This window comes from Phycodurus eques, chromosome 8 (assembly GCF_024500275.1).
Source record: "Phycodurus eques isolate BA_2022a chromosome 8, UOR_Pequ_1.1, whole genome shotgun sequence".
Classification (NCBI taxonomy): domain Eukaryota; kingdom Metazoa; phylum Chordata; class Actinopteri; order Syngnathiformes; family Syngnathidae; genus Phycodurus; species Phycodurus eques.
Genome location: NC_084532.1, coordinates 16,608,821 through 16,631,187, shown reverse-complemented (window position 1 = coordinate 16,631,187; position 22,367 = coordinate 16,608,821). Strand labels below are relative to the sequence as shown.

Genomic DNA, 22,367 nt, shown 5'->3' with positions numbered 1-22,367 from the left:
TTCACAATTTGTTATATTGTTTTGCACTTGCAGGTCACCGTGCTTAAAGCTATATTTACATCGAACAAAAAGCATGCGGCTATCTTATAAAATTAATGACCATGGACATACAATAAATCTTCAGTAAACACACACAACTAAACTTGTTAAATATACCCTCCATCCCTCCTCTTTCATTTATCTGGGGATGCTTCGTGGCACGGGTGCACCAGCCTGAGCAGAGAGGTCCAGACTTTCCCATCCCTGGTCACTTTGTTAGAAATATACCTAGAACAAATAAAGATAATTTGATTCCCCTTGTGAAATCAGTACCTGGGGTTGAACAATAGGTCATGAAAAACTCGTTAAGACTAGAACCATTTGTAAACAGATAAGGTGTTGCATCTTCTCTCCCCTGAATATTTACTTGTACTTTGAGATGTGACCTCTATGCCTTTTATTGATGATTGGGTCATGAATGACTTCATCATGACACAGGCATTTTCAACAAAAGGACTTCTGTGTACCATTAAGTTGAAACTTCAAACTGACTGTGGAGTTTAGGATCTCCTTTAGACAGTTAGAAATGAATAATTAGTTTGGATTAAAAGGGGTTCTTCACCCATAAAGAAGATCACTTGCTTTATAGTTAACCTTCTTGTTCATTTTGCACATACAAGGTGGCGTGGTTGGAAGTTTTCATGGGAATTTCTGAGACTTTACAAGATTATTTGAGTTTGTGAATAAACTGGAAATGTGCAGAACTGCAGGTTACTATTTAATGGAATGGCTCGATTTTTGTAAAGTAAGTTACATTCTCATTTCCTCTGTGGAAAGTGTCCAACTTGTAATTTTTTCAAAATTTCCCTTAAAGGTTTCTACCCTTTAACACCTATCACTAATAATTTAGCAAAGTCTTTTAGATAATGGTAATTGTCTTGGGATAATATTATATAGTGTTATATACAGCGGCTGAAATAAGTATTTAACACGTCACCATTTCTCTCAATAAATATATTTCCAAAGGTGCTATTGACATGAAATCTTCACCAGATGTTGGGAACAGACCAAGTAATCCATACATACATTTCCATGCCTTTTTGCACCTCCCTTTCTTCATGTGTTCAATACATTTTCCCTGTGTCATTTCACATTATTACACACAACAACACATTTCTGACCTTATTTGTTCTACTTTCGTTGTATCTATGGATTACTTGGGTTGTTACCAACATCTGGTGAAATGTTCATGTCAGTAGCACCTTTGGAAATATATTTAATGACAAAAATGGTGACGTGTTAAATACTTATTTCAGCCGCTGTATAGGGATGTCCTGATCCAACTTTTTTACTTTCAATCCGATACAGATATTGCAGCCTTGAGTTTTGGCCGATATCGGTCCGATCTGATTTCAGCAATAATCATACATAATTTACTTATTTTGTCTTATGGAATGTTGGAAAAGACTTGATCAAGTGATATCACTCAGAGAACAATGATCAGCATCAGTAGGTATGAGAAAAATGGACCCGTTTATTACTAAGCAATGGGTTACATAAAGTAACTGCTGTGCACGTCTTGACCTCTGAGGGGCAATGTGGTGCAACACTTAGAGTGAATTTCCGAACGTACCCATAAGTTAGATGCTAATTTTCATTAGCTCGTCAATTGCGTTTTTCCTTCATTGTGTGTTAGCTTTGAGCAATGATTTTTTTTGTGAACAAAAGGTATGTGATGTGTTTGAGCATTCAATAGGTGTAATTCTTTTGTTACGTGTGTTTGGTTTTACAGTGAACCTCAACTGGAGTGTCAATAAACGACTTTAAGCAAGCAACATTGACACTTACTCCTTGCTACTATGTTAGCACCTTAGCAGCCTGTTGTTGTGATCACGTGGACTGGGCGCTGCTTGATAGACGTGCTGATAGCGGCGCATGGAATGGACTGCTTCTATGAGAGGAGTACAATCTGAGATTTTAAATCCACTCCGATCTGATCCGATCCTTTTTTTTTTTGCAGGTATCAGACCGATTTCCGATCTCAAAGATCGGATCGGGACACCCAAAAATATGAATTCTTAAAGTAAAATAACATTACTCAAATCAGTCAATCCAATCAATCAATAGGGATCAAATCCCCAAAGCACTTTAATGACTGGCAGACATAGTTTGGTCTGGTCAATCAAGTCTAGGTGGGTTCTTTGTGAAAAGCTGTCGTTCAGCTCAGACGGTGCTGATAAAACGAAGCACTATGAAAGCATTTTAAGTAGTCTGATTGCTGTTGCTGGACTGTGCGTTGCCCACAGCAATGAATAGAGGACTCCTTAGAATGGCAGGCATGCCACCGCGCTGTCTGCAGCATTTGAGCCAATGCACACTGTGGCCAGTCACATTTCAGTATCTTGTGTGGGTACTTGTCAGGATTAAAAATTTAAATACCATCTTTCTTCTGAACGCACTGTTGCAGTGTTTGAATTTGACCTTCACAGTGGAAGAGCTGCGTGGAAGCAGATAAGGTTGTCATAGTCTTTTGTAAGTACAGAAGCAATTATTTTTATACCAATGCTCTTTTGCCTCGAAATCCAATTTCAATCCCAATGCTTTTTTTTTTCTTTTCTTTTGATTCTCATGACAAAATATTTTGGGCAGTCTTTTAATGTAAAGTTGTAAAGTTAGGTTGGTGTAAAAAATGTATACAAAAAGTACATGGAATACTAGATAGTAGGTGTATTTATACTTGTAGAGATATACTAATAGAGAAGCATACATAGCCCTTCTTAGTTTTGCATGAATCAAGAGGAAGCTGCCACTCCGGAGTGGCAGCTTCCTCTTGATTCCACCGTTAAAATAACGGAATACAGTTGTTTTGCTTTGTTTGGGCAGAGGTAGCTGCACTTAATCACCGTTGTTGTGGAGCTAGGGTGTTGAAAACAGCTGCAGGAAAGCAAAGATGACAGAGTGTCATTGCATCCACCAACAAGAGGACCTAATTTCCGAAACAATAAGCCTGCGCTTGTTGTAAGCAGCAACGTTACTTCCAGGAGTAACAGCTTTTCACTGCTTGCTCGCGTTCTTCTCACGAGTTACTAACTGCTGTAATGCAGGAAGCTGATGCACCAAGTAACAGTGCACCGATGCCTTTTAAGTGATTTACTGCATTACATGCTTGCGGCTGGGTTATGGCCTTGTTCTTTCTCTCTTTGTGAGCATGTTTGCATCTAACACCCAATTACACTTTTGTTTTGGAGAATCAAATACATTTCTTTAAAGTAGTAACTGATTGCTGGCTTCATATGGGATTCTCTACCTCCAGGCTGCATTATCATTATTTAGGACCAGGGAAAAATCTTTCATTTTTATCTGATTGCTGGATTTATATTCTATGCAAACATAAAGTGAACTAGAAAACATATTAGATGCGTGATGATTCATGAATAAAGTGTCCAAACCGAGATAAAGATGTGCCATTTTTCTACTGTTAAAACTAGTAATTACCTTTAATATGATATTAATGTGATATACTGTAAGAAGCCCCTGATGGATTCTGTCAATCTCATATTGTGACATAAATTGGTCTGATATTTAAATGTCCAGTCGAAAGGGGCTTGCCAATTTTTAAAGATATATCCTTGCTCCTTCCGCTGTGTCATTGTGAAAAGCTGACCCACTCTGTGTGCTTGTCCCCCATTTCTGCTTTTCTCACCCACACAGATAAGTTGTTTGGAAAGAGGCTGCTGCAGGCTGGGAGACACGTCATGTCTCATAAGTCTTGGATGAAGACGGTGCCCACAGAGAACTGTGACGTCCTCATGACATTTGCAGGTCAAACAATCAAACACACTAACAATTGTAGTTCCAAAACATGCAAACAAGTAAATATTTATTATAGTGTTTCATACTTTCCTTTCGCAATACCCTACCACGGTTAACTGGTGTGCAATATAACATACTGTGTTTTGATATAGTTGTACAAAAAATGGACAACCTGAAATGGCTTTAAATTAACTCTTGACCAATTTTCAACCATAATGTGATTCACATGCAGTCTTGCAGTCACGGTCAGCCTTTCATGTGCAGGCCCCCCGAAAGACACGATAATAACATTGAAAAGTGTAGTAGATTTTAACACAACTTCATGGAAATGCCACAATGTGTAAAATAACGACAGTTATTTCATCATTTTGGTTTGTCTCCGGTAGTTGGAGCCGCTCTAATACGACAACAGACAGTCAATTGACAGCGAACACTTTTGAGACATAAAGACATTGACAAAAAAACTGAACAATAAAGGGTTGCTAGTTATCTGGTAATGCCGGTACAAATTTTTTTTCTCGCACTTTCACAGTGTTTTGCTTTTTTTTTAAATCATCGCCATCCCCGATCTTCTTGGACAATTGTGAGGAAACACAATCTCGTTTCCCCATTTCAAACGATCCTGGTAACATCGAGCACAATCTCGACTGGAGCATTGTAATCAACTCTAAATTCAGAGCATTGGAAATGCATGCTTTGAGAAAGGGTATGAATAATTTTGGACGTGAACTTTTTGTCAGAATGTAAAAGATTATAAACATAACACAATATCTCACAACAAAACATCTTAGTCTTTTTTAGCTATCATGTGTCGTTTGCAACTGAAATATATAAATTCAACAAATACAAATTCACTTTCTCAACAAAGGTTTTTTTTTTTAAATACGGAACTCTAAAATGTTTTTTTTTGCCATGAATAATTACAGTGCATATGCTTTTGAGCATAACTCCTCCTGATGGTACGAACAGGCTTCGCCTTTATCCATGAAATATATTTATGTAATAAAATGTGATGTCATGAAAATGACTTCAGGGCTTTTAGCATTTAATGATTAAAATAACGGACAATTAGAGTATGAAGATGGTGACCAGAGTAGGTCTGTACAATAATCAAAATGCACTGAGCATGAGCTTAAGAGTGATAATTGCAGAGAAATAATAGTACTTAAAGCTTTTTTAAAACATTTAGTCTGCAAAATTTGGGAAATGAACTGAATGTTTCATACAAGCCAAAATCCAAAATGCACTTGACGAAGTGGAGCAGAGTGGTTTGTTTGTACATCACTTAACCCTCAGCTGCTACTTGAGCATATAAGCACAGACCAACGGAGCGCTCAGCAGCACAAAGGTGCATGCAAGGGGCTAGTTGAAAATGTTTTTTTTATCATCCATCTGCATCACAGATACCACAGATGACCACACGTTGCTATGGCTACTGAACCACATCCGGCTGGGAATCCCAGAGCTCATCATCCAAATCCGTCATCATAAGCATACGCGCGTCTACGCGTTCTTCGTCACCGCCACCTATGAGAAGTAAGAAAGAGCACGCGGAGATTGACTGCTTCTTTTCTTAACCCTTTGTTGGACAAGGTACCATATTGGTCAACTTTAGTGGGCGTTCAAAATGAGGCAACACAGTATGATTCCTCAGAGTCAATCCAAAGATTCGTCCCTCCAGCGGTTTTCCACCGCTTATCCTGTTTGGGGTCATGAGTCTATCGTACCCAACTGAATTCTGGCGAGATGAGGTACCGCAAACTTGAGCTAAGCTTTGAACACGGACGTTTTGACTATGAAGCAGACTTGCTATCCACCCTCCTGCCACAAAGATGGCAAGCAATTATTTGAAATTATGATATCACAGTGATAAATCCTTCAAATTAAATTTGTAAATAAGACTGAAAGATGTCGCCAAAGTATGTACTCCCCCCAAAAAAACAGTACTCTATTTAAATTATTGCAAAGAAGTGATTGTAAAGTTTTAATATGATCTTTAGAGACAATTTAGTCATACAACCTGAATTGTAACACTTCCGAAATTAATTACATCTTAAAATAGCCTCATGGGAGATTTAGTCAATCCCGTATAACTCTGCAAACCAAAATGGATCAATTATTTTGAGAAACTATATCACTAATATTGAGTATTCAAAAAGAATATCTATTATGAATATATGACACATTACTTTTATAATTTTGTTGAGGGTAATGTGTGGACTGTGCAGTATTGTAATGAAAGAAATGAAGTTCACAATTTAACAGACGAGGCAACGCGGTGGAATGTTGGTCAGCATGTTTGAACATTATTTCTGAGGTCCGGGTTTGAATCTCGGCTCCGGCCGTCCTGTGCGGACTTAGCATGTTTCCTCGTGCTTGCGTCGGTTTTCTTCAGGTACTCCGGCTTCCTCCCACATTCCCAAAACATGCATGTTAGGTTAAGTGAAGACTTTAAATTGTCAATAGGTGTGAATGTCAGTGTGAATGGTTGTTTGTCTTTGTGTGCCCTTGATTGACTGATGACCATTCCAGCGTGGTCTTTTCTAAATTTGGTGGGGATAGCTCAAACAATGTAGCTCCAGCTCAAACAATGTAGAAAATGGATGGATGTTTCGGCAATTGTAGTTTGTTTTTATCGGTTCTGTTCTTTTTTTGCCTTCGAAGCTGATTTAAATGGACCTGGGATTTATTTTGATGTTAGTCAGAAATATTACTAGGTTATTTTTGTGGTAAATTATGGCCATAGTTTATCATGCTGTTATATTTAGCTGCAGCTCTTCTTAGCACAGCCCTTACATAGCAAATTATCATTGATGCTGCTGTGATGTCTCAGCACTCCACAGCTCTCCTGGTGACTGCTTGGCTGCAGGTTATTTAAAGTTTCACTCCATCACAGCATCCAGGTGAAACTCACAGTTCTCTTGTTTTCAAGATAATCACCAAATGAGCACAGGAACATTTTACTGTCAGTGTGGACTTACTGTAAGTGCATATTGAAAATACAACCCAAAAGGTCAGGGTGGCACACGCTGTTCCATTTAGTTGTCTCTGCTAACTCTTATGTGAAAATGGAATAAGAAGTGGTAAAAAAAAAAAAGAATGAAGTGGGGTAAAAGTATACTAGTGGTGCTGTTGAGGTAAAGATGAAGATAATGGAAAAGGAAGACAGCAAGTGAGGTAATGCAGTAGGAGGCTAGAGGGACCACTTTCTCAAAGTGTACCAGCAGGCTTAAGATGAAATGCTCAAGGAGAAAGATTTCACACGCACGCACGCGCACACACACAAAAAAAGGTGAGCACTTACGAACCTGCTGCCAGTGAGCTTGACCTACATTCTGTCAGAGAATTTAACCCAGAAACGATTCTGTCCTTTCAATTTCACCTTGAGCATTCACCTTTTCTGGAGCAACAGTTTCATTACCACATGCATAATACACAGTGCCAGTATGTGTGTCTCCATCTAACAACCCTGAAAACTCTTATTGGCAGTATATCCCCACGTATTCAAAAATTAGGGGAGTACATTTGTTTCGCAAATAACAGGGGTCCACTGTGAAGTCTTACATGCATGTTATATTCATGTTGCCGGAACTGGAGTACTGTACCCGGATAAAAACATACATGTGGAGAAGCCCTGAGCCGACAGTCACACCCAGCCTCTGACTATGAGAGAGATGTGCTACTGAAACTTTATGAGCTACTGAAACTCACTTTTTATATAATACAGTGATCATTTTCTTTATCAAAAAACACAATATTTTTTTTTGGGGGGGGGGGGGGGGGGGTCTGGAATGGATGACCTAATGGAATATCCATTTATTTCAGTGGGGAAAATCTATTTGAGTAAATTGCGTTTGGTCACTGAACGAATTCAACTAAGTCAAGGTACCACTGGTATTATACAAAACTTTTGGGGTTCAATCCCCCCCCCCCCCAAATCAGAAGCTCTCTTTTCAGAGGTTCACCATGCCTGATTCCTTTTCTGAGACCTGGATTGTAGTGACACACAAGCTTACAGCTTTTTTTTTTTTTTTTTTTTTTTTTGCAGTTCTGTAAACCATCATGGTGTTGAACACGCTTTATTATTATTGTTCCCCCAAGAGCCTGGCAGTACATGATGGTTGCAGGCTTTACCCCGATCATGTGTATGGACATAAATGTGAAGAGGAGAGGTGAGCTAACAGCATGCAGGGAACAGAGGACGTGTGGCTGCAATTGTTCCAGCTGACTTTAGCCTCTGGGAAGGACAGAGGGGGGAGAAGGGAAGGATGATAGGATAAAAGGGGAGGAATGAGATATAAAAAGGACTAAGAGCCAGGGAGGGTGAGGGGGATGCGAAACAGAAGGATGGGGGGGGGGGGGCAGGGTGGTTAGGTTGAAGGGAAATTAGATGAGGGGACAGGGAGATGAGGATGAAGCACAGGAGAGCTGGTAAGACGATGAAAGATGATACGTCACTGTTCATAAGGCAACAGAAAGAAAGCACAAGCACAAAGTGTGACTCCACTGCACCCATTTATTGCACACACAATTAACAATCCATCCATCCATCCATTTTCTGAGCCGCTTCTCCTCACTCGGGTCGCGGGCGTGCTGGAGGCCTATCCCAGCTGTACATCGGGCAGGAGGCGGGGTACACCCTGAACTGGTTGCCAGCCAATCGCAGCACAATTAACAAGAACAAGAAAATAACAATTATTATTACTACTGAAAATGTGTATTCGAAAGGCCAGTGACAATGTCTGTAAAACACAATATTTAAGTATGCCACTCATTTGACTTGTGATCAGTCAAGTTGTAGTATCTGCCGCTTGGCCCAAATCAGCTGGAAGAGGCTCAGGAAAAGTAATATACAATGGATGAATAATAAAAGCAATCATAGAAAATTTATTAAGTAAATAATAAAAAAATTATTTTAGAAAAGCAGTAATCCGTGAATTTTTTTGAATATTTATACATATTTTAAAGCTTTATGAACCTCTCCATACTCTTCTTAATCTCCCCCACATTTCTATTAACCTCTAACATACTCTTATAAACACTTTCTATACGCTTAAACACCTTTTAAACTCTTAGACATACAGTAATGCACAATAGTACTGTACAGTATGTACATTTTATTCCTTGTAATGTGTTTTGATGAATTTATTTTAAAAAGATATTTTTTTTACAGGTTTAATGTTTTGAGCTAGGAAGTGTTTATTTTACTATCCCCACCCCCTCCCCGGAAAAAAAAAAGCATAGACTCAAAATCCCGCGATATGGTGTATTATGCACGATATGAATATGAAAAAATATCTGCAATGTACTGAATCCACAATAGGTGAACTGCAATATAGCAAGGGAACACTGTACTGTAAAACTCCATTGAATGATCAAAGGTATGAACAGCTTCTCTGTTTTATCGTGACAGACTGAAGACACATCGATAAAGATGTTTTGTCTGCCGCAGCTTGTTGCGAGGTGCTGAAGAGATCGGCCTGAGGAAGGCGGTGAAGCCCGAGTTCGGAGCAGGAACCCGGAACTTCTCCTGCGAGGAGGACTACATCTATGAGAACATCGAGAGCGAGCTGTGCTTCTTCACCTCGCAGGTCACCTCACACATGCGCACATATGCATGCGTGCACATGCTTGCAACATATGACTTTGTTCTGTCATCAGGAGAGGCAGAGTATCATTAAATACTGGCTGGATAATCTACGTGCCAAACATGGGGAGGTGCTTCATAATATCAACTTCCTGGAAGGTCAACCAATCAGTAAGCTGCATCATGTCCATTATTGTAAATAAATGTGAAAAAACAGCCGAGTTTAGTTGATTTATGATTGTGCCAAATCATCCTAGTCCCAGAGCTGAGTGCACGAGGCGTGATCCAGCAGATGTTTCCCCTCCACGAACAGCGCGTCCTGAGTCACCTAATGAAGTCCTGGGTCCAGGCCGTTTGTGAGAAACAGCCCTTAGGTGAATATTTGCACAATATCAGGAGCGAGACTTGTTTTCTTTGCATGCTTTGCATTGTTTACAGATGATATCTGCGACTACTTTGGTGTGAAGATAGCCATGTATTTTGCCTGGTTGGGTTTTTACACCACTTCCATGTTGTATCCTGCTGTGATCGGCTTTGTACTGTGGATGCTCACCGAATCGGATCAGGTGAGGGATTCTCTTGTCGACTTGATTAACTGTCAATACATGATCAGTCAGTATCGATAGATCAATACATAGGTGGTGGAATACACGTCTCTCCTCCTCGTGTCACTTCAACATAGTTGCTTTGTCACACGATGCCTCAAGATGGCGCAAAAGGGAATATGTCATATTGGACATGGATTTGGCCTAAGCAGAAACAAACTGTGAATAACGGAGATGAAATCCCCCAAAAATCTGCAAATTGGCAAATTTGCAAACGCAAAATATGTGTGTGTGTGTATGAATGTACGTTTGAAGGTGGCAAACTTTGCAAGAGACGCTCCACATGATAAATTATACTGAGCATGGAAATGAGGTGAATAAAGGTGGACTGTGCTTTATTTTGGCGTTTCAGACGAGCCGTGACATCTGCTGCGTGGTTTTTGCACTCTTCAACGTGGTGTGGGCCACTTTGTTTCTGGAACGGTGGAAGAGAAGAGGTGCTGAGCTTGCGTATAAATGGGGAACTCTGGACACGCCTGCCGAATCCCTGGAGGAACCACGTCCTCAGTTCCGGGTCTGAAGTAGTCCAACTCGTCATTACTTTATCTTCCCCCTTTTCTCTTCTTTTTCCCTGTCTTTAACACCTTTCTTGATGTCCGGGCAGGGAGTCAAGCGCTGTAGTCCTGTCACAGGATGTGAGGAGCTCTACTATCCGCCATGGCGGAGACGTGTGTTCAGGTGGCTGGTCAGCTTGCCCATCTGTCTTCTCTGTCTCTGTTTTGTCTTCCTGGTAATGCTCATCTGCTTTGAGCTACAGGTCAGTCGCTATTACATTTGCCCGTACAAATCCGTATCTATTTTGCGACGCTCCCTTTTGATGTCACCGAATGATAACCTGCTTAAATGCACAACTTTTGAGTGGAGCTAACAGGACAGGCAATGTCCATGTATACGTGCTGTCTACGCACATGAACAATACTGCTCTCTATAAGATCCTCACTCACAGAAAATTGAAGCTCATTACCTGGCATGTTTTTGCTGGCTTGCTCAGTAACAATAGCACAGGCAATATCATTGAAATCTTCTTTTTGAAAATGTTACAATTTGTTTGATGCCGCTTCAAAAACACAAGATGCTGACTGTATGCCATAAAACCCTTTCCCACGTGTCCCTGACTTGATTTAAAAATACTTTCATTTCATCTTATATTTTCTTGGTCAGCAAAGTCCATTTTCTGTAGTTGTCTTCATTTGAGTCACAGGCAAGCGAGAACCTATCGCAGCTGACTTTCTGCAAAAGGTGTACACCCTGGGCTGGCCACCAGCCAATGGCAGGGCACTTATAGATTCACACTCATACTCACGCCTATGGAAAATGTTGAGTGCTCAGTTAACCTAACATGCTTGCTCTTTGGAATGTGGGAAGAAGCCAGAGTACTCGGATGCTGTTAAGCTAAGAGTGCTAAATAAAAACGACCAACTGCTGTGTCTATGCAGGAGTTTGTAATGGGGATCAAGGAAATGCCTCGGCTGGCTCGCTTCATCCCTAAAATAATGCTCGCTATCACTGTGACTGCATGCGATGAGGTGTACAGGAAAATTGCCTGCTGGCTCAATGACATGGGTAAGTCCTAAATATGTCTTACACTGCTATAAGAGCTGGTGAATGAAATCAAATGAATATGAATCATTTAAATTGCAGTATCACACTAATGTACTGTTTCCATAGAAAACTATCGACTCCAGAGTGCCTATGAGAAAAATCTCATCATCAAAATTGTTCTTGTTAGTAATCTTTGATTCCTTTAAGTCTATCAGCCCAACATGCTCTATTTTAAAATGTATTTTTTTCCCCCACTTTGATGACATTTTATCTTTCCCACAGTTTCAGTTCGTAAATTCATATCTCAGCCTTTTTTACATTGGATTCTACCTCAAAGACATGGAGCGGCTCAAAGAGGTAATATCCTAATCAGTTTGACTCAAAAGTGTATTCTTCGCATGTATCCATTAAGATCCTGCTCTTCTTGTCTCTCATAAGGAGAGGCAGGTGCAGGCTAAAGTGTTTTGAATAAAACTCATGCTATGGACATGAAACAAGCTTAAACATGGCTTTCTATTTAACAAGATCTACCATGATGCTGAGATTTAAAAGGCTTTGTATGTAGCCCCGATAGGTTGTCATGGCAATGTGTGGATGACGTTTGGAGGATTCAGAAGGGAGCTTCAAAGACAATTCTGAACAAATTGTCATTATTTATATGAAGAAGTAGATATTGCTTTCCTGGAGGAATATGAGGATTCTTCCATGTCAATGATATTATTGACTTCGTGCCTAGACTTTTCACAGCAGCGTTTTCTCTCGTCTGAGAACCAAATCATGAAGATCAGTTATTTGTCACAGATGTATTTTCTTCTTGATGCATTTTTGAACAGTTTTTTCCTCTGCGCTTCTGTCTTGGTCAGATGCTGGCCACTCTGCTCATCATCCGTCAGTTCCTTCAAAATGTGAAGGAGGTGCTGCAGCCTTATGTGTACGAGCGCCACAAGCTGGGCGAGCTCACTTTGCGAGCTCTGTGGGACCTGCTGCTTTCTGTGCTGCTAAAATACGCCAGGCTGGCTGCTGGGAAAGCACAGGCCTCGCCCACTGACCCGGCCATGCCGGGACCTGGTCTGAGGGGCACGAGGCCCGGGGTGGGGCACACCGACAAAAGGTCACCCTCTAAACATTAAGACACTATACGCTTAAAGATCAGGCACAATGCAAAGGACACTACAGTATTATATAGTTAGCCTAAAACTCTATGCGCTAGACATTCGCCACTACGCTATGTACGATGTGGACTATATTAGCACATTAATCGTTGTGCTCGTTGCACTAAATACTGCATGTTGCAGATTGCCAGCAAATCAGAATAATCACAATTCAAAAAAAATATCGTAGGAGTCTGACTTGAGTGTTTCATATTGATTGATACAGGTGCATCTCAATAAATTCAAATATTGTGAAAAATGCTATTTCAATTTGAAAGAGTGAAACATTATATAAATTCACTACGCACAGAGTGAAATACAGTATTTCATGATTTAAATGTGTTTTTTCAATTTTGGTGATTAAAGCTTACAGTTAATGAAAATCTAAAATTCACCATTTCAAAAAAATTAAGTGTAACAAAAAAACAATCCAAATGATTTTTAATACAAAAACGACATAGGAATTGGCCTTCTGAAAAGTATTTCCCTACATATTATCTCAATTCAAAATGAGCTTATTTTTTTTGTAATGGAACTACTTAAATGAACTTTTCGATGTTGTAATTCATTGAGATGCACCTGTGTGTCACATCAGCCTGTCATGAGAGTGACTGTAAGTTGTCAAAAAAAGTTTGTTACGTGAACTTAAAAGTTTGTCTTTATTTCGATACAGGGAAAAGAAGTGTTTAAATGGAGGGTGCGGCGTGCCTGATGACGAAGAGAGTGGCAAGAGGGACGAGGCTGACAGCGGGAGGTTCAGTGAAGGAGAAACTGATGAGGAAAGTTTGATCGACTGTGGTTTGAAACTGAGGAAAGTCAGCTTTATAGAGAAGGTACACAGCTGGGTGTCAAGTTGGCTTTACTCTGCTAATTGTAATGAAAGGCCTAAACCAGTGTTTCTCAAGTATTATGAGCCAAGGCATATATTTTACATGAGAAAAAATCGGAGGCACACCACCAAACAAAAATGTCACAAAAATGCAGATACACTGGTTATGTACCGTCTGCCACCTAGCGAAAGAGAATTTTAATTGCTCTGCCTTTCTAGGCGTCATTGGCATAGAAGGTAAACATTTAGATTTGTAGTAAAGAAATACTATTTGGATGAATTAAGGGAGATTTGGTCATTTCCTGCAGCACACCCGTTGAGCTCTCACGGCACACAAAAAGTACCAAAGCACAGTGGTTGTGCAACACTAGTCTAAACAACGATACAACAGTCGTCATAATGCTTCTATTGCGCTTTGTTGTTTAGATGGACAGGAGGCCAGCATGTAGCGACCACCCCGTGGACGATAGTTTTATGGAAGAGGGGAGCCCGACTATGGTGGAAAAAGGAATGGACCCCAACTCTGTGTTTTCAATGTGCGATGATGAAGATGTTAATGGCATCCATGACGTGAAGGAGACGGGCGGAAGGGTGGCGTGTGCAGCTGAAGGAATCAGCTATGCTACTGCTGCTGCCTGTGCCGCTCCCCCTGCCTCCAGGAGTGAGAGCAGCGCATCCTTGCGAAATCGGAGAAGAGGCCGGAGCACCGAGCGGACCGAAGCCAGAACAAAGAGGGAGTCGTGGATTGACCCTCCTGAAGTGAAAGAGAGCACCACGCTCACTCAGGCGGAGATAGAGAGCTGCATGCAGACTTATGAGGTAAAGGGGACCCAGTAGGTACACATTTTGGGGTGCCTCGCCTTCGTAACCCGACTTTGACTTTTTCGAAATACAAGGTCAATATTTTGCCTTGACTTTCAAGTGAACATTTTAGAAACTAGCGCCAGCTGTGGAAGCAAATTTCACAACCAAACCACATAACTTTGCTTTACGAAACCTCCGCCAGCTTAATGTTAACACATAATGGGAAAGGCCATAGATGGGCTACAAATATAGCATTGATATTGTGGTAGTTATAAACCTTTAAATCAGCATTCATTCTATTTGCTAAATGCCAGAATATTGAGAGGAGGATTTTTTAAAAGCAAATATATATATAATAGACAATACAGTCAAGTCGCTGATGGTGTAGTGGTACATTCGCCCGGTAGCGTGGGTTCGGTTCCCACTCGGTGACAGTGTGAATGTGAATCCGAATGGTTGTCTGTCTCTATACGTGCCCTCCGACTGACTGCCGACCGGTTCAGGGTGTAGTCCGCCTTTCATCAGGCTCCAGCGCCCAACAACCCTGAATAGGGTAAGGGGTGTCCAGAATGGATGGATGACAATGCAGTCACCCCAGGCATGCCAATGTTATTAGCCGTGGCCTTATTGATTTTTATGTATTGTTTTTTATTTCTATTTTGCAATTAAGTTCTTATTTTACTTGTTACTAACTTATTTTTCTGGTTCTTCTATTAAATGATATTTAAAGTTCAGTTTTGGTAGTGAAAGAAATGCCAAGCACCGAAATCAACGAATAATCATGTGTATTAATTGTGATTTCAGGAGCAATCCAAATAATCGTGATCATTACTTTTTCCATAATCGCCGAGCCCTAATAAATAGATGGATGGATGGATAGATGGATAGATAGATAGCGGTCTTCTGTTTCATCATCAAATCTATGCACACCAGACACACAATGCCCATTGAATTAATGCACGAAATCATGATGCATAATCCGACTAATTTTTCACATAATATTTATATCATCAATCTATGTTTTTATAAGTTACGATACAGTACAGTGCTATTTGTCTTTTTAAAAAACACTTTTAAAAAAATGTTGGGGTGTTCTTTGGGGGTCTGGATTGGATGATATTTGCATTTATTTAAATGGGGTAAGATACCGGGGTTTTGAGTTACAAGCAGGGTCACGGAACAAATTAAACTTGTAAGTCAAGAGACCACTGTATACGCTGAAAAATAAGTCATTTGAATTTACTTAATTCGAACATGTACATCAGTCGCACATGATTAAAATAGGGTAAACTGATGTTGGAGGCTCAATGCAAAGGTGATTTAGAAATACGAAATATTCAACATTAGCGCTGATAGCAAGGGACAACATGCCAGTTGACACTGGATTCTTACAGTTTTGAATGCGAGTCTCTTGACTTCTCCTAACATGTAGGTGGTGCTGTACGGGTGGGTGTATTCTTCTCTTCTCACATTTTGTGTCCTTGTGCTGTGGACAATGCAAATGTGGTCCTCAAAAGTACTGCGCTTCCTCTCGATGTGGAGTTACAATAGATCATTCTTTCTTAGGACACCTTCCAGGACTACCAGGAGATGTTTGTCCAGTTTGGCTATGTGGTGCTGTTCTCCTCGGCCTTCCCTCTGGCTGCCATGTGCGCACTCATCAACAACATCATTGAGATCCGCAGTGATGCCTTCAAGCTCTGCACGGGTCTGCAGAGGCCCTTTGGTCTCAGAGTGGAGAGCATTGGCCAGTGGCAGGTCAGAACAAAAACTCACGAGGCTCATCTAAACACAAAATGATTCTGTTTTGTCTGAGCAGTACTGTATATCTTCCCCTCTCCTGCTGCAGTCTGCCATGGAAGCCATGGGTCTGATTGCCATCATTGTGAACTGTTACCTGATTGGTCAGTGTGGTCAGCTGCAGCGCCTCTTCCCCTGGCTCAGCCCCGAGATGGCCATAATCTCAATTGTCATCCTTGAGGTACTACAGCTCAACTCTTACTTCACTGTGGAAAGAAACCTTTCCACACAGTTGGGGACCTGTTTTACGAAGACCCCAAATAGCGGGCGCTAAATTGCGTGTTCACACGCTCCTAACAGATTGTGTGCGCTGTTGGCGACCGCTGTCTTCAAAAGAGGGTTTGGCGCTTTAGGTAGCTCTGATGGTTTCTGCCATGGAAAATTTGGGAGAGCACCCCAAGCACAAAATGAAGTTTGAAGTGATGGAATTGGAAGTGTTAGTGGAAGAGGCAAATAAACACAATACTGAGTGACAGAAAATAAATGTATCGATCCAACCATTTTTGTTTGATTTAACTCCCCCGGGTGAGTGGCAATCGGATGTACTGTGTCTACCCATCCTGCGTAACATTGGGTTTAAAACTTGGGACCTGAAAAACTGCTTGGGGAGGGGCCAGCACCTATCGTCACTGTATGCTGCCGTTTGTACCTGCCTTTCAGACACAATAATTAAAGACGCAAAATGAGCCATCGCTATTTGTCTCAGGTTCGATAAATCGCATTGCACGTGCTGAATTAATCTATTTGAAAATGATCCTTTTGTGTTTGGCAGATGCAATCCTGGTTGTGCCCGGTTATTAGATAAGATCCCATATCTGTTTGCGTGAGTAATCAAGATTGCAACTGTTGTTGCACGCACAAATCTTTAGTAAATCAGGCCCTTAGTGCGCCCAACATTTTTTTTCTTGTTTTTTGTTTGTTTACAGCATTATGCAAAAGCTACCGAAACAAATTCACTACTTAAATTACTCCTTAAAGTGAAACAAAGAATCCTGGATCTGCACCTTTTCCATACTTGTGCCTAATTGTAATTATTTCATCCTTAGCCCATGCTTCAACAATCTGCAAGTGGCAATCGGTAGTAGTAGTTTTTGTGCAATCCTGCACACAAACAAACCTACACTCGCGTAAACATGACTTTGTTGTGCAATAATGCCAGATGTGCTACCGTATATTAGTGGATCAGTCTGTACAGTAGTTGAAAATGTAAGCTATTCTTTTCATCATGTATTTCTCGTAAATATGAGGGCCAGTTTATTAACACACAACAAGTAGAGTAACTGCCCTCTTTTTGAAAATCCTCACTGTTCTCACAAGCTGCACTTGCATTTCCCCTGCAGATGTGATTTGTGCCAACATGAAATGCTTCACTTATTTGGACCGTAGTGGTCTTCTCCTTAGCTCAGCTGTGTTTATACTGGAGCTAAAGCACACCTTACAGAAGACACATCATCAGAACGTAGAGGACCGTTGCGAGTCTTTTCATTTGTCCTCAACTACCCGTAACATATTTGTGTTCTGTCTCTGTGAGCCCAGAGCTCTGTAGCTGTCTAGAATAAGATAAGGTAAAGAGCCCTATAGCACTGTCCTGGCCTGTTAAAGAAGTCCGTCTTATCTCAAGGAGAATTACACAGCCCGAGTGTTGCACCAGAAACTCAAGTCGCATCCATATAATATGTACACTGGTTCATTTTGTCCCATATTTCATTTGAATGTCACTTGTGTGAGCTCACCCTCCTGTCTGCCTGTCTATCTGCAGCACTTCGCTATCCTCTTGAAGTATGTCATCCATGTGGCCATTCCTGACATTCCAACATGGGTCAGAGAGGAGATGGCTAAACTGGATTATCAGCGCAGGGAGGCCTTTAAGGTGAATTATGAGAATGTATAAATAAGTAGGGGTTTTATATGGACGAATTGGTCGGGGGCCAACTACTTAAAAAGAGAACAGACGACAAGAGTTGCTGGATTATCTGCGTCGGTAGCGAAGATCTCGCCTGCCTCTCTGCCCCTGAGCCAGCGCTGTCAACATAACAAACACGTGTGCTCTCACAAGTGGGTCCTCTACACAGAGGTAACCGATCACAGGAAAGGGGGCGGTCTTAGCCAAATATGGACAAAGTAGGTAGAAAACTGGGTCAAACAGAAGTAGCTGTCAGAGGGTTCTTTTCAAGATTTATGACAAAACCAAGGTATTTGTTGTTGTTTTTTTTAAATGAAATTGACAAGTCCATGTTAGAGAGTCACTGTATGGAGGTCTAAATATCTAAAATATGCCTTTAATATGATGATTCTTGGAGACTTTAGGCTGTGGGTTACACTGCCCCATATAGCAGAAAAAGTATCACAAGGGTTGTCAGAAACCCAGTCAATCAGAATTAGGATTAGGATTACGAGACTGGGGTTAATTTATAATTGAATCCATCCATCCTTTTTCTATACTGCTTATCCTCATTAGGATCACGGTTGAGCCTATCCCAGCTGACTTTGGACCAGGGAGGCGTAAAATGGTAAACAGACATTAAATAAATGTTTTAAAAAGCGTGTAACGTCCGTTTACCATCTTCTTGTTAAAAGATGGTAAACAGACGTTACATGCTTTTTTTTAAATTAATTAAAAACATTTTTTATCCACAGCACCATGTGCATTTAATGCTCATCTAATGCAAAATATAGAGGTAAACATTTTGTTTTGGAAGAGTTCAAGTTGTATTCACACAGGATAAGACGTCATTCTTCCTTTGCCAGAACAACCGCATTTCCTTTCTGTCAGCATACGAAAACAAGTGTGTTTCAGTAGTAATGGACGACCGCGTTTCCCTTCCTCTGCAGAAGCACGAACGTCAGGCTCAGCAGCACTACCAGCAGCTGCAGAGAAAGAAGAGGGAGGAGGAGGAGAGGCAGAGGCAAGTGGAGCATATGGCCCGCAGAGAAAGGGACAGGGATGACGGCAAGGGCGACACCTCCGCGGAGCACCACCACGACAAAAGCCACAGCAGCAAATCACGCTCTGGCGGCGGCGGCGGCGGGGGAGGGGGCGGCGGCTCGGACAAGCCCAAGAGGCCCAGCTCCCTGTTGGCCAACAACAACGTCATGAAGCTGAAACAGATCATTCCGCTGCAGAGCAAGTTCTCCTCAGGTGGCGCCCGCTCCCCTCAGTCACCCACGGAAGCCAAGCTGCCAGGGTTCCTCAGCTTCAAATTCCTCAAATCACCTGAGAATAAGAAAGAGTCTGCAGCGACTTCTGCGGCGGCCGCCAGCTCCGCTGCGAACGGGACGACGACATCGTCATCATCATCATCATCAGGTAGCAGCTCACAGGAGCGTTCACAGTCACCCAGCAAAGCCTTCAACCCTGGCAAATTGTTTAATTTTGGAAAATCGGAAGCGGGGACGTGCGTGAACGGGGCGGCCCTGCCCAGACCAGGGGAGGGATCCTCATCATCACAGATGTCAGAGAGACCGGCTTCCAGGTCCGACTTGAACGGCATTCCGGATGAGATCCCCTCACCTGGAGGAGAGGCGTTCGAGAACGGACATTCGAGTGAGCTGGACCCTCCTGGCCCAAAAGTCTAGTAGCTCCTTTGGTTTCACCTCAACTGACGAACTAACGTGAGCGTTGTGGCAACACCAGGCTCCACGCTGTTGGAGTACTTGAAGTTGAAATTGATTCCTGTTGTTTTTGGTTCTCCTGAACAACAAAATACACTTCACAACATACATACAGGACACACACAATCATGTCTGCAATACATAAAGAAATGCATGAGCTGCATTTCTTCTATTTTGAAGCCTTCAAAGCAAAAAGCTGTGATTCTTAATTTCCTCTTTGGCCCATTGTGAGCATCTTCCAAAAGCCTGGAAGGGGAAAAAGACATGATAGAAAAAGGATCTCTATTTGTGCCCAGTAAGTGTTTCTTAGTCATCAAAAATCAATATTAGACAACTCTCTTGTTTTTAACTGAAATATTTGGCCCTTCTTTTTTATGTGGAAAAAAATTAAAAGCAATACTAGTCAGTCTCTTAATTTTGTGTAATGCTGCAGTTTCTATTGTGACATAACCCCCCCCCCCCCCCCCTTAGCGGGCATCCTTGATAAATTACCAGCTTTATTTTCAAAGCTGAGGTGATGTCTAAGCTTTGTACACATCTTCCCATCTGTGGCAATATGGGATTCATTTGAAACAACAGTCAATAGATTAGCAAGTCCTGCTGTCATTGTTTCTCGTAGGAGAGTTAAAGAGGCGTGCAAAAAAAAAAAGAAAGGGAAAGGAAACAGGAAACCGAGCAAAAGGTACACGCAGTCCTGTTGCTGGACCGTAGCCCACCTCTCACAGACAGATTGTTCTCCATTTCATACCGTCTAAACACACTTGGCTAGTGAGCGGCAAATTAAAGTTACTTTTGCCCTAAACGCCACATCACTGCAGGAGACGGCAGCCTGCCTCACATTATTATGCAAACGGGACTGTATAGTTTTCCTCTTTTTACAGTACACAGTATCCAAGCAGAAATACCTTAAATATTTCATATTTATTTTTGCAAGGTGCTCTAATTTCTGTAGAGCTCCATGACAGGATTGCTTTATTATTGCTAATAATTGTAATATTTTTTTTCCGTTTCTGCACTTTTGCCAGCCGTATCTTTTACACAGTGGCAACAACAAAAGCGTCCAGACAGACCTCCAGATAGAGCAAGTGTTTTCCAACCTTTAATGTTTGACATTACAGCAATCTCACAGCACACCACCAAACACGAATGTCACAAAAAGTTAATATACACTCAAATAATAATGATCACATCTCAATTGACTTACTGGCCTGTTTAGGAAATACTATTCTGTTGTATGGCAACAAGCGGATACACAGGTTAATTATGCCATATCCCATCTAGTGGAAGAGTATTTAATTGTTCTGCCTTCCACTAGCCGTCACTGGCAAGGATAGATGAACAAAGATCCATTATTTGTAAGAAATCATTTTTGGAAGAATTACACGAACTTGCATAATTTCCCACGGCCCGCCTGACGATCTCACATGGCAAAGTAATTTGCCGCATGAGTAGGGGTTGGGAATCAGTGCTCTCGAGCAGCTTAAAACCAAATTTCAGAGTAGGCATCACAATCTGGTTTGAGAGACATTACCTATGCATTTCCACATCACTGTCACTGACAAGGGTTTTGGCAATAACAGAGGACACTTACCTGTAAGAATCAGTCAGTCCACTTGTCACACGGCTGTATTTGTTGTGCGTCGTGTCCACTAGTTGATATTATCAGTAGAGGAGAGTGCACCTCTCCTTATCCACAGATAACATCATTTAATTCATTTTTAACACCAATTTACTCTCTTCTGTATTAACATGGAACTATAGGTCCATCCACTTTATCGCCTCTGCATTAACGACAAGTTTATATTGCTGCAGAGGAGTAAAAATGACATGACATGCAATAAGGGAATAGGCTATATTATCAAGCTATGTATTGTTTTAAAATATTTGGAGGTGGGAGAGATACATTAAGCGCCTGTGTATGATTTGCAGACGGGCGTAGTGATGTGTAGCTGGGCTTAAGCTCAAAAACTCAAATACTTGCATCAACGAATGCCTCCACGACCCAAATGGTCGATTTGAAAGTTTGAAAGAAGGGATAACAAACGTGAGGACACGATGCAGTTACTCATGTAACACACATTTTTGGGTCACTATATACTTTTCAGGGAAACCACAAGTTCCGACTGCAGATATTAATCACGTTGACCACTTGTGTATTCAAACTAGCCTTTTGCTGCAGCAACATCAACGCATCATTATAATAGGGGTTTACATGTTGGCTTTGTTTTAAAATAAACAGAACTATGCCAGAGGATCTGTTTCCTGGTTCACAAATGCATCGACACGTTGGAAGAGCAGCTTAAACAAAAAAGAAACATTTGATCATTGAAATGATTTCATGTGAAGTCGGCAGGTGAAGATTTTTGAAATTTCCCTGTAATTGTTGGACGTGAACATTTATTTGGCTGTCAACAATGCCACAAATATCACCATCATCATCATCATCATCCATTGATGCCTCATTTACAGATCATCATCAAGCTCTTCCAATGTATCACTGAACAAAAACTCTTTTGAAGACTAACTGGGAACTTGGACTATTTATTTGTTTTAATTTATTTTGTCATATTTTTGTAAGATCTGAAGAAGTTGATAGTTAATAAAACTATTTCAAATGCATTTCATGTGTTGTGATTGTTGCTGTA

The 22,367-nt window shown here is 41.1% G+C and overlaps 1 protein-coding gene across 2 annotated transcripts in view; it reads left to right on the top strand.

Moving 5' to 3' along the window:
• Positions 1–22,330, top strand: part of ano8b (anoctamin 8b) — a 36,528-nt gene extending 14,198 nt beyond the window's left edge. The window contains exons 2-19 of one of the 2 annotated variants that reach the window (XM_061684119.1): positions 3,691–3,801; positions 5,196–5,328; positions 9,245–9,383; positions 9,454–9,550; positions 9,637–9,753; positions 9,818–9,945; positions 10,337–10,498; positions 10,589–10,741; positions 11,421–11,547; positions 11,653–11,708; positions 11,809–11,883; positions 12,390–12,637; positions 13,351–13,510; positions 13,933–14,325; positions 15,877–16,068; positions 16,160–16,291; positions 17,870–17,980; positions 18,943–22,330. In XM_061684119.1, coding sequence (XP_061540103.1) covers positions 3,691–3,801; positions 5,196–5,328; positions 9,245–9,383; positions 9,454–9,550; positions 9,637–9,753; positions 9,818–9,945; positions 10,337–10,498; positions 10,589–10,741; positions 11,421–11,547; positions 11,653–11,708; positions 11,809–11,883; positions 12,390–12,637; positions 13,351–13,510; positions 13,933–14,325; positions 15,877–16,068; positions 16,160–16,291; positions 17,870–17,980; positions 18,943–19,686 — 3,278 coding nt within the window. In that variant the 3' untranslated portion in view covers positions 19,687–22,330. The remainder of the gene's footprint in view (positions 1–3,690; positions 3,802–5,195; positions 5,329–9,244; positions 9,384–9,453; positions 9,551–9,636; positions 9,754–9,817; positions 9,946–10,336; positions 10,499–10,588; positions 10,742–11,420; positions 11,548–11,652; positions 11,709–11,808; positions 11,884–12,389; positions 12,638–13,350; positions 13,511–13,932; positions 14,326–15,876; positions 16,069–16,159; positions 16,292–17,869; positions 17,981–18,942) is intronic. The other variant, XM_061684120.1, reaches the window with a different exon arrangement.
• Positions 22,331–22,367: the final 37 nt, after the last annotated feature.